The 12,966-nt window shown below is 35.3% G+C and overlaps 2 protein-coding genes across 6 annotated transcripts in view; one reads left to right on the forward strand and one right to left on the reverse strand.

Annotated features, from left to right (window-relative positions):
* LOC134843697 (uncharacterized) overlaps window positions 1-12,966 on the forward strand; it is a 340,267-nt gene that overhangs the window by 104,590 nt on the left and 222,711 nt on the right. The gene's annotated exons all lie outside the window — the stretch shown is intronic.
* Window positions 1-12,966, reverse strand: part of LOC134843993 (mediator of RNA polymerase II transcription subunit 1-like) — a 64,811-nt gene that overhangs the window by 4,442 nt on the left and 47,403 nt on the right. For 3 of the 5 annotated variants that reach the window (XM_063860419.1, XM_063860422.1, XM_063860423.1), the window contains exons 2-6: window positions 9,561-10,032; window positions 7,332-7,521; window positions 6,862-6,963; window positions 1,418-1,456; window positions 69-282 (exon numbers count right to left, since the gene is read on the reverse strand). In XM_063860419.1, the coding sequence (XP_063716489.1) occupies window positions 69-282; window positions 1,418-1,456; window positions 6,862-6,963; window positions 7,332-7,521; window positions 9,561-9,761 (746 nt within the window). In that variant the 5' untranslated portion in view covers window positions 9,762-10,032. Of the gene's footprint in view, window positions 1-68; window positions 283-1,417; window positions 1,457-6,861; window positions 6,964-7,331; window positions 7,522-9,560; window positions 10,033-10,678; window positions 10,856-12,966 lie in introns of all 5 variants that reach the window. The other 2 variants (XM_063860420.1, XM_063860424.1) reach the window with 2 other exon arrangements.

The raw sequence follows: 12,966 nt of genomic DNA on the forward strand, positions 1-12,966 counted from the left end.
CAAATCTGAAACTCAAATCTGGGAAAGTGGAAAGAGGTGAAAGAAAGAAGGGGAAAATAGACTGGAACCTTGAGATGGAAGGCAGACGTGCGATGGCGTCACTGGGGGGGTTTGTGAAGAGAGACCTCTGAGACGTGATCGAGTTCTGTCGCTCCCTCTCCCTCCCCATCAGATGCGGAGTCCCCCCTCCGCCGCCTCCTGAAGCTCCTCCCCCGGCTGCCGCCGCCGCCTTGTTCCCGAAGAAAGAGGAGTGCCGTCGCATGAGGTAGCGCGAGTGACGGCCTGAACACAAATTGGATCCAAATTGCATGTTCAGCCCAAACGCTTCCACAAAATCTCAACACCTCGACAAACACCATGGTTTTGGTGCCAAGACAGACTATGTCTGAATCTGAATTGTGTTTCAACTTATACGGGTCGAAATATCTCTGAGCAAAAATATGTATGTATTAGTTATTACAGATATTTACTATTGCAGTAATTTTTTGCTGAACTTTCCCAAAATTGTGTTGATAATTGTAACACAAATGATTTGATGAAACGACGGTCATAGCTTATGATGCAAAAGAGGTTCTTTTTTCATTCTAAAGGAGGAACAAAACTAAGGAGGTTGCACATAAGGAAATGAATCTGGTTTCATAAATTTAAAGTTACGTAGATTATCTTTTTTTGACAGGCTAGTTTATTCCACGACAGAGCGTTGGAAGCTTTTTTTGCACTAAACTTATTTCCTACTGCCCATTGAAAACCGGCTTAACGCTCTATCGTGGTAACAGCGCAAAAATTCAAATGACATCTGAAATATACTTTATGTACAATTTGATCAACAGACTTTATGAAAATCTTGCGTTATATTTTCTCTGTAGATATTTTTGGACCTTCAATGGGTCTTTACGTGAAAAGGTTTGTGAACTACTAGGACGGCGAGACACTCCCCTTCCGTCGAGAACTCAATACCTCCCAAAGCCCCCCCCCCCTTTAATGTTATTTTATGACAAACATTTTGGTCACAGACGCTAATTTTGTTTAACAATGCAAATACTAAGAGAAAAAGAGAGAGCCAAAAAAACGTATTTTTTGCCAAAACCTTCCAAAAAACTATCAAAACTGATTTTTATTCAATTTAGCAAACATTTACTTGGGGCGCAGTAATTTTTGTCTGATTTTGTCGCTTCAGTGAAGAGTAGTTTGTCGAACTAATGCCTAGCAAAATTCCTCTCGAAAAACCCTAAATCCAACCCTGTTTAAATTTCCCCCTGTTTTAGATCCGCCACTATTCTCTATAATTTTACGCACAAACATTTATCTAATCATGGAATTCAGCATGGATGCTTGAGCTAGGTTGGAATTTGCGTACGCTAAACAGTGACGTGAATGACATGACATGAAATAATATGAGGACAACATTGAATCTTACCGTAGACCATTAGTTGGCCCGCTCTGAATTGTACAGTCCCTAAACTCACCACATCATCAATTGAGAAAGAAATACAGTTAATACAAAAATCATAAATTAAGAAAAATAAACAAAATTAAGAAAAACATTAAATTTAAAAACACTCTTTTAGGAAAAATATCGAAACAAGTACAAAAAATACAAAATACGAAAAACAAATGGAAAAGCAATTCTAAATTTTATCTGAAAACATTAATTGAAAATTTCAAGTGTGTGCAAAAAAGCAACAAGACTGCTCGTATCAGGGCGAAGCCCTGAATGTTCCGACTGCCTTTTAAGGTTTATGGAGCAGCAGTAATAACATAAAAATAAATGAAATAAAATAAAATGAAAAATTTTTTTCTAAGATTTGAAATTTTTATGAAAATCATCCCCCCACACGCCATATAAAGTACAAAAATATTGATTTCGTTCCTTGTAATAAATCAATTATGGCAAATAAGCTTCGTTCAACCAATTTGGAACGATTTATAAGACGGATTAAATCTCCGCTTACGAGTTAATAGCGCGAATTATATCGCGCGTTAATTGTCCCAAATTGGTCAAAATGGCCAAAATGGCAATCTTTAAACCCTCATAACTTTACGAAAAACAATCACAGGTGAAATATCTTTTCAAATTTAAGGTCAGGACAACAATGGTTTTCGAATGATATAAAAAAATTCCGATATAAAAAAATGGCTATTTAAAAAGTCGAAATTTGTCTGAAGAAAAAAAAACCCACCCCGAGCACAAATATTCCGTTACTTTCGTATCGAAAGTCGGAACAATAAACCCCTTTCCACAATTACCGTTTGGCTGAAAATGGAAAATGAGTTGTACCTCGTACTTCACTTCACCAACGGATTTGGGGGTGGGGGGCGGACACTTCCCTTTTCAGCGATTCGAACCCCTGCCGACCCAAAGGGTCCCCCTTTGTACTTTTTTGAGATACCCACTTTTGGCTGACTGACCCTAGAATTTTTCTAAGGGCGCCTTTGGCGCTAAATGTACTTATTTTGAAGCTTTCGTTTGGTTTAGAAGAACAAGTTTATCCAACAAGCTCTATTTGTTTGAGTGCCAAATGTTCCAAAAAGTGCATAAAAAAACGTTATTTGGCCTGTTTTTTCAACAATTTGCTAGCGGCGCAGAAAACTTGGTCTAAATGGAGTTTTTATAGTAATTTGGGAGAGCTCAGAAAATCAAATTGGTCGACTTAAAAAAAAGATCGTCAAAAATTTCGATATTTTTTGGTAGAAAATCCTAGATTCCGCACCTGCTTCACTTGCTATTTCCAAAAATCTAAAAAAAACTTATATAACAAATTAATTAATCTAACCAAAATTTCAATAACAATAGTTATAATAAGAATACAATACAAACAATCCCTCTTGACTACTTTTTTTTGAAAAATGTCGAAAAAACGTCCCAAATTTACATCTGAAGCGAGGGAACTCCTGCTAATGTCTTCATGTGTTACCTAGTAAAAACATTTGACAATTAATGGATCCATTTTAACATAAAAGAAACACGACTGTTCGTATCAGGGCAAAATCCTGAACATTTTAACTGCATTTTAAGATCTATGTTGTAGTGCTCGTTGATTATCCCAAATGGCGAAAGTTTTAATCCTTAAACCCCCATAACTTTCCAAAAAAAGATCAAAAGTGGAAAATCGTTTCAAAATTTACCTCACAACAGCATTCTTTTTTGACTGATTTTTAAAAGAAATTGTCAAAAAAAAAGCTAGCTAAAAAGTCGAAATTTTCCCCGAGCACAAAGATTCCGCATATTCTTCAAAAAATGGAAGCAAAACTGTCTCTACTATCAAATATTTTTTTCTAATGAAAGAAAAATGTTATGTAAGTCTGCTTTACGTTCTATCTGATGAAACCGCAATTACAAGTTACTGTGCAAGTAACAGAGAAGAATCCGACCGCAGCTATTTTTGCAAAAAGTGAAGAACTGACATTGGAAAAATTTTCAATGAATTCTAATCAAGCGAAAAAAATGTTTGAAGTTAAATAAAACAATTTACAAGATTTTACAAATTCATTAGACTTCGATTTTCAAAAATAAGTAAAAGATTGACTCTTTTTCAATAAACTCGACACATATTGGACCAAATGGATTGATAAAGCAGATGGATTGATAAAACAAAACTTTAAGCGTTAACAACTCCTAAGATTTTCCTTCGAAAAGAACCTGAATAACTGCCTTCAGATTGATTGGCACAATTAAAAAACCACATTTTTGCAGAGTTCAAGCAGAAAATTTAGAGTGTGTATTAATAAAAACTACAGATCATTTTTTGCACAGACTCAGAAAAATAGCTATTATTGTCACAAATATTCCGTTACTTTCGTATCGAAAGTCGGAACAATAAACCCCTTTCCACAATTACCGTTTGGCTGAAAATGGAAAATGAGTTGTACCTCGTACTTCACTTCACCAACGGATTTGGGGGTGGGGGGCGGACACTTCCCTTTTCAGCGATTCGAACCCCTGCCGACCCAAAGGGTCCCCCTTTGTACTTTTTTGAGATACCCACTTTTGGCTGACTGACCCTAGAATTTTTCTAAGGGCGCCTTTGGCGCTAAATGTACTTATTTTGAGGCTTTCGTTCGGTTTAGAAGAACAAGTTTATCCAACAAGCTCTATTTGTTTGAGTGCCAAATGTTCCAAAAAGTGCATAAAAAAACGTTATTTGGCCTGTTTTTTCAACAATTTGCTAGCGGCGCAGAAAACTTGGTCTAAATGGAGTTTTTATAGTAATTTGGGAGAGATCAGAAAATCAAATTGGTCGACTTAAAAAAAAGATCGTCAAAAATTTCGATATTTTTTGGTAGAAAATCCTAGATTCCGCACCTGCTTCACTTGCTATGTCCAAAAATCTAAAAAAAACTGATATAACAAATTAATTAATCTAACCAAAATTTCAATAACAATAGTTATAATAAGAATATAATACAAACAATCCCTCTTGACTACTTTTTTTTGAAAAATGTCGAAAAAACGTCCCAAATTTACATCTGAAGCGAGGGAACTCCTGCTAATGTCTTCATGTGTTACCTAGTAAAAACATTTGACAATTAATGGATCCATTTTAACATAAAAGAAACACGACTGTTCGTATCAGGGCAAAATCCTGAACATTTTAACTGCATTTTAAGATCTATGTTGTAGTGCTCGTTGATTATCCCAAATGGCGAAAGTTTTAATCCTTAAACCCCCATAACTTTCCAAAAAGAGATCAAAAGTGGACCATCGTTTCAAAATTTACCTCACAACAGCATTCTTTTTTGACTGATTTTTAAAAGAAATTGTCAAAAAAAAAGCTAGCTAAAAAGTCGAAATTTTCCCCGAGCACAAAGATTCCGCATATTCTTCAAAAAATGGAAGCAAAACTGTCTCTACTATCAAATATTTTTTTCTAATGAAAGAAAAATGTTATGTAAGTCTGCTTTACGTTCTATCTGATGAAACCGCAATTACAAGTTACTGTGCAAGTAACAGAGAAGAATCCGACCGCAGCTATTTTTGCAAAAAGTGAAGAACTGACATTGGAAAAATTTTCAATGAATTCTAATCAAGCGAAAAAAATGTTTGAAGTTAAATAAAACAATTTACAAGATTTTACAAATTCATTAGACTTCGATTTTCAAAAATAAGTAAAAGATTGACTCTTTTTCGATAAACTCGACACATATTGGACCAAATGGATTGATAAAGCAGATGGATTGATAAAACAAAACTTTAAGCGTTAACAACTCCTAAGATTTTCCTTCGAAAAGTACCTGAATAACTGCCTTCAGATTGATTGGCACAATTAAAAAACCACATTTTTGCAGAGTTCAAGCAGAAAATTTAGAGTGTGTATTAATAAAAACTTCAGATCATTTTTTGCACAGACTCAGAAAAATAGCTATTATTGTCATTTTAACCCAAAACTGAAATGAACAAAATGTTAAAACAATGTAAACTCTGCACTCTAAATTTTTCTAAAGAGAAAAAAGTTCCGAATAGTTTGACTTAGCACCGAAAAGTTTTTTTTTTAGTTTTATGCGATTGATCAAATAACAATTACAAAATTCTTGACATATTATATCACTCGTGGCTATCTGATACTTTCGTAAGTATGTAGTATTAAGTGAAAAAGGTTTAAAAAAATAACAATACTGCTCGTATCAGGGCGAAGTTCTGAATGTTCCGACTGCTTTTTAAGGTTTCTGGAGCAAAAATAACATTAAAAAATTAATAAAATAAAATGAAATTTTTTTTTCTAAAATTAATTTTTTTTTGAAAACCATCCCTCCACGCCATATAAAGTACAAAAGGATAGATTTCGCTCCTTGTAACAAATCAATTATGGCAAATCAGCTTCTTTCAACCAATTTGGAACGATTTCTAAGACGGATTAAATCTCCGCTTACGCATTAATAGCGCGAAATACATCGCACGTTAATTGTCCCAAATTGGCAAAAATGGCAACCTTTAAACCGCCGTAACTTTACGAAAAATGATCACAGGTGAAATATCTTTTCAAATTTAAGCTCAGGACAACAATACTTTTTGAATGATATAAAGAAATTCCGTCAAAAATGGCTAGTTAAAAAGTCGAAGTTTGTCTGAAGAAAAAAACCCACCCCGAGCACAAATATTCCGTTTCTTTCGTATCGAAAGTCGGAACAATAAGATGTCTGCTGTGTTTCCTTCAGTCAAAACTCTACCATAAAAAAAAGTCAGGGAGAACCCTTAACAGCAAATAAAAGTTATCCTAAATAAATAATAGTTAGCAACAAAAACATAAGTTGGAAGCTTCACATTGCCGTCTTTGATTTCCTGGCGCAAATTTTTGAAGAAAAATATGTTTCAAGTAATTGAAAACATGAACTTAAAGCAAAGTCGACAAAACTTAACATACCGAAAACTTTATAGTATCGTTATTTACATTTAACAAAAAAAATACAAAAAAAAACACTCGAATAATCGAAACAACGTATTCATGTGCATAATGTAAAGTATAAAGCGATATACTTCGCATCCAGTAGCATGTCAAATAGACCAATTAAGCTTGTCTCAACAAATTAGAAACGGCTTCTGATCCGGATTAGTTTGCTGCTTACGAGTTAGTAGTACAAAACTTAGCGTTACTTGTCGCAAATTGCCAATTTTCAAATCTGCTAACCTCACAAAAATACTCGTCAATAATTATCTTTTTTTTATTTTGAGCTTAGAGGTCAATAACTTTCACATTTTGTACTAAACATTTGTCAAAATAATCTCCTAGTTACAAAATCAGAATTTAATTGAATAAAAAAACACAAAGGTTTGGTAACTTTTTCGAAAGTCGGAACATGAATAAAACTTGGTGGTGAAAAATTGAATACCTTGGAAAAGGATTAGAAGTATTGAATACTACTGACTGTCTTGGAAGCTTCTGTTGGAAAGATGATAACCAGTCATTTCCCCCGTCAGTATACCACTCTTGTTCACCATGTGGGGCAACTTCTTCGCAAAGTCAACGCCTGAAATGTCACACTTTTTTCAAATTCAATTCTACTCCCAAAAAAGGCAAACAGTGACAAAGTTTGAGTATTCACCACACAACAATGATGGCTGAATTACAATGAGCTCACTTGGTCTCAGGTTATGAATTTTGTTAAAGTTCATTTGGTTATTTTATAACCGTTTTCATCAAAAAAGACCCTCTTAGAAGCAGAAACTTTGTAAGGTCAAACTTGATATTTAATGAACTTTTCAAATAGAAATTTAATTATGCGTTCACAAAATGACTGAACAGCATACGAACAGACCTGTAATAGAAAGGACGCAATGGTTAAGTATCTTGGCCAAATCCATGGCATTATAAGATGAGGCAATGAATTCGATCTACCTTTGAGCTGCTGGGCGGCTATCTCGTCGATCTCTCCGTTCAGTTTGAGAGTGCTGAGCTTCTTCTGTTCCTCCTGCAGTTTCTTCTTCATCTTCTTTTTCCTCCGGGGGTCCCGGTTGGCTCTCCTCTTGAAGTCTTCCTTGTCACTCTCAAGCCACGCCCGGATGCGACTGCCGTCGCGGATGGACACCTGAATCAGGAATTCACTCACCCTTCTCATCTTTTTCATGCAAAGTCACTCCGGTTCGGTTCGCCTTTTTGACAATCTGATGTATTTTTGAAAAACCTCAAATAATGTGCCATGAACCGATTGGACTTCAAACACAACATCACAAATTATTTGATCATTTATTGGATTTATATTTTAAAAACTTATGACAAAAGTAGTGCCGGTAGAACCTGTTTTTTTATTATAAAACAGCTGTTTTAAATTTTTTCTTTTGAGAGTGAATGGTTTTCCAAACCAACTTAGAAATGCAAATCAGTGATTTTTAGAAAATTGCTGACTTGTGGTTAAAAAAAAACAGAATTAGATTTCTCATATCAGGGTGACACCCTTGATGAGCCGACTACTCCCAAACTTCTACGGAGTAGTGATTGATTTATAATAAAATGAAATATTTTCAATGATAAATGCAAAAAACTTACTAAATTTTTTTTAAATCACCCCGCCCCCACGCTATTTAAAGTACTGTGCTGATTTAAATTATCCAAAAAAAACAAGAAATTTAAAACGCGTTTTTCTCAAATTGGGTTGATTTTAGACAAAATTTGACGTGGACAATAGTTGTGTTGATTTTTGGCAGAATTATTATGGTGTAGCTTATGTTGCAATTTCGGGCCCAATAACCTACCCCAAAAATTTAACAATTTGATTTCTTCTTGTCCATTTAAAATTACGCCGAAACTAAAAGTTCAATTGCTGACATAACCATATCAAAGTGAGCCCCTTAAGTAGCCCAGCAAAGTTGAAGAAGGATATGACGTCCAAAAAGTTCCACAAAACAGTTAAATAATTTTTTGAAATTAAAACTTTGTATCATAATTCGAAAATTGATAATTTTTAGCTATCTAAGCAAGTTATCAATACTTAAGCTTGTCCTCAATACTTTTTGTATAATTTCCAACCCATTTGAGAAAAAACGCATTTTAAATTTCAAGCATTTTTTGATCCGACTTTTGAAGAAAACGGAATACTTATGCTCGGTCTGGTTTTTTTATTCAGTCAATTTTCACCGATCGAAATAATAATTTTCAACAAAATTTTTTTTTACCCCATTGAATATATCGATTTCCTGAGTTCAAATTTAAAAATGTAATTTACCTCCTATTATTTGTTGCAAAGTTCTGGGGGTTTCAAATTTGTCAAATCGGCTATGTTCCGGACTAAACTATGCGCGCTTTCAAGAATTTAATCATAATATGCTGAGAGTGTAACGCGAATTATTTATGCGTGGCGAATTATCCCGCACAGCAAAATCATTTCAAATTGAATTGAGGCTAGCTAATTGGTCGTATTATTTTTGTACAACTCAAAATTTTTTACTTTGATATTGTCTAAAATGTATAGGTTTTCAATATTTTCTTTTCCCAAAAACTATTCGATATCAATGAAGGGACAGTCTGAACATTCAAGGCTTTGCCCTGATATACAAGCAGTCCTGTTTGTATTCAAATATTGATTAATTCTCGCGAACTTTTGTCCAGAAAAAACCACGGCAATTTAAAATTATTTGGCTAATTTTATATGTCGATATAAAATTGAATCCCATTGAGGCGCGGTTTGAAATGCAAATAGTTTGAAAAGTCTTATTTTGTATAGAGAATGTGCATAAATTTCTGCGTGTCACGATATCGAAAGTTTTGGTCAAAATAATTTGTAGAATTTTCTTTTTTTATGGACAAAATAATGTTTTATTTTGTTTTGAGACACTTTGTAGAAGAAAAGGTATGGTCGGGTTATTGTGTGCAGTGTGCACTTGTTTGAAATTATTTATTTTTCAATGCTGGTTCAATGTCAGTTGTAGTACAAAAATTATCTCTAAAAAACGATTAAACAACGATTAGTGGCCCAATGTCCAATTTATGTTAAAGAGGAAAAGCTAGACTTAAAGTTAAATTCCAGAGCGAAAAAAAAGAGATTGAACACAGAGTCATGAGCTGCTATTTATGTTAATAAAAGTATAAATTAGATGTGGTTGTTTTTGTTTGAGCTGTGAGCTGCCCTACCTCGGCTAGAGGGGGCACTGTGATGCTTGGGTTGGCCTTGAGCTGGTCCTTGATGCTGTCCTTCCGGTAGTAGATGCTCTTCTCCCGCCAACTCTTCTTGATTCCCCTGTGCACGATCCAAGCGATGAACAGGACAAACACCAACACCACCAGTCCCACGTACAACAGGTTGATGTCGTGCGCATCTTCGCCGTGGATCATAATTGAACACAGCAGGGGAGAGGGGGATAAGTTCTCGTCAAGGGGAGGGGTTCTACTTCAATTTGGACAAGAGTGGACAGCTATGGATAATGAAGGTGTTCCTGAAGTGTTTTTGTAGGGCGTTGCTTAGAGCTTATAAAAGAGTTTACGCAACGGTTGAAGAGAGTTGCGGTGTTGCGTAAGAGTTACGTAACAGACCACGGTCGCGGAGTATGTTTCGAAATGACTGTTGATTTCATTCTAGTTTCTGTGCTTTCACATAGTTGAATACCTGAAGCAGAATTATAATGAATAATATGACAATAACTTACAAAACTAATAAAAAATCAGGGGCGGATTTAGGGGGGGGGGGGGCGGACGCTTCTTCTCAGAGGTTCGGCCCCCTGCCGACCCACAGGGTCCCCCTTTTGAACTATTTTGAGATATCTATTACTATTTTGGTAAGGGAATTTAAAGATTTTCTAAAGGCGCCTTGGGCGCCAATTCATTTTGAGGGGGGAGCTTGCAAAATCAATTTGGTCGACGTAAAAAAAAGTTCGATTTTTTTGAAAGTCAGCCCCTGTAAATCCTAGATCCGCCTATGTAAAAAATGATAGCTGAAGGAGGATAGATAGTTGATTGATTATGGCATGCCATGTATCACCAAGTGCCAGTCACAACGCCTAAGTTTTCTTAGGATCTCTTCAGCTATTCCCCCCCCCCCCCCCCCCCCCTTTGGTACCTGGTAACGAATCTCCGCTTTTGCAAAAAGGGGGAAATAGTTGAAGAGATCCATTTTCTGGACAGAATTGTCTCAAAATGTATCTCAAATTGCGACTGAAAGGTCTTTAATATAACATGTCACTAGACCATCTGACCTTAGTGTTGGCGCCTGATTTTGTCCGGGGAAAACAACCGAACATTAAATTCCTCCTCACCTTCGCCGGTTGGAGGAAAAAGTATGAGTAATTGGGCCGTAATGATTGTTTATTAAGAGTGCCCTATCACTCGCAATGAGGTTTCGTGGATAACAATTGACTATATTGGATTTTCATGGTCTGTCTGCAAAGAATAATGGATGATACTGGAATCCATGGAGCCTCGCTTCGGACATTCTAAAGCGTTTTCAATTGCAAGAATGTGTGCGTGAAAACATTTTGAAATGGTATATGAGGGTGAGTGCTAATAAAACCCTTTCCAATTTACAATGCCATATCTGGTATGGTTTTGATTTTGATTTAAAATGATTTCTTTTTCTGTTAATCAGAGTAGTAAAGTCTAATATAATGTAAACTCTAAGATTCTGTTTCGTTCACAGTTATTTTTCATGCCCATGTCGTTATTAAGTAAAATAACTTCCGTATTCCGTATATGAAAAATTGCAAGTAAGTGGTAAAAAACAATGCGAAACTCGCTCTGTAAGCGGTCACTATCGTTCTTCATATTTTTGTGAAATCTGATATTTTATAATTGATTGCTCTAGCTCATTTTGCATAAATGTTAGTTTTATATTGTGTATGGAAAAGAAATCGGCATAATGTTTGAAACTTTATGGGATGATCGAGTATTCAAATAAAAGGAAGCACAAAAACAGGAGATGAGAAATATTAATATAAAAAACCATTGAAAAACAGATTGGCTGAATCAAAGAGTTTTTGTATCGCGCTAAATAATTAAGCCATGTAATTTTTTTTAAGTAAAAAGGGTTTTGCGTTATTTATTTGCTGGTCAGAACAAAGCTGGGAGAAACATTAATTATGCCAACCGTGAACAGCTGGTCGATCGTTTATTCATAAAAGCACCAATTCATAACCGGTGAAATACAACCGAAACAGGATTAAGGGGCGATTGAATCTGGGGGGCTTTGGGGAAAGGGGCGCAATTTGCAGACCCGTCTAATTTTCCTCATTGACAGCTGAGAAATTAAGAAAACCAAATTTACTATTTGCAGTTCAATCCGGACTGACACTAAGTTTACAAATCAAAAACAATGAAAGTTGTTTATTTTTGGTTTTTTTAAAGACGCTGAGTGAGCTCAAGATAATTTTAGTATTTTGAATTAAATTACTTTTTTCAGTTTTTATTTAATCAATTTTGTGTTTATTAATTCCTGCGTCAAAATTGAGTCTATCCTCAAAGATTATTTAAGATAATGGTTACCGATTGCATGGCAAATTGGTAGAGCAAATTGGAGACAGTTGCTCTGCTTAGTTAAGACTCTGCTAACTTGACAAGTTCGTGAATATTTGCCTGCAATATGCTGGTACGAAAGAGGGATTAAAGATCACGTTTTTAAGTTACCCTCCAACTCATTCCAACAAGTTCGTGGAAATGTACAGAAGTTCAGTCACAAGTACACAAGTTTTAACAGCAAGTTCGAAATGTTAGCTGCAGATTTACACCAACATGAAACTAAATGAGACAGATTTTATCGAAACACCAAATTAAGTGTTTTTAGATCTGCCCGAATTACATTTAATTCAGAATGCAAGCTAATTCAACCATGATAAAAAATGGAGCTAGATCGAAGTTTGATGATAACGTTGCTTGTGAAGACAAGCGAGCTTGGAAATAGTTTGAATCAGGACATGTTTAGGGTGTTGCGACCCGTAATTTATCTCAGAGATTTGACCCTCTAACCACCCAAAGGGTTCCCCTTTTGGTCCTGTGTTATCAAACCGATTTTTTTTAGCAGCTAATAAAAAAAGTTGAGGGATTTTTGTGCAGAAAATTTGTTACAAAAATGTCCTTTTAGTTTTTCCGATGATTTCAGAAAACTATTTTGGTTGAACTAAATTTATAAATCATAGCTTAAAAAATTGGTGCAATTTACAACTTTGCGCAGTACTGGACATTTGCTGCTCCACTTTTAATTCAACTGCTACAAAACAGGGTCAGGTTTTTGATATCCGGCAAGTAAAAACATTCACACGGATCTTAATCATCCAAAATTTGAAAATTAGTTTTTTCACGATTTTCATTTGACACTCGGTTTTAATATCATTTGATAGAAAAATGCATTTAGCGTCTAGAACTTTAGCGTATACCTTTGTTGCCGGCGAAATCGGTCAGGCTGACCTAAAGAGATCAAGTGAGGGTTTTTACTATCATTGACATCGCAGGGATCGCACACAAGGTCTGACACTCTCGGAAGGAACGCCTTACGTCTATGCTAAATGCCTTGAAAAATATTTAAAATGAAATTAGGACACTTTATTAGAGGCGC

Source organism: Symsagittifera roscoffensis, chromosome 4, assembly GCF_963678635.1.
Source record: "Symsagittifera roscoffensis chromosome 4, txSymRosc1.1, whole genome shotgun sequence".
Taxonomy (NCBI): domain Eukaryota; kingdom Metazoa; phylum Xenacoelomorpha; order Acoela; family Convolutidae; genus Symsagittifera; species Symsagittifera roscoffensis.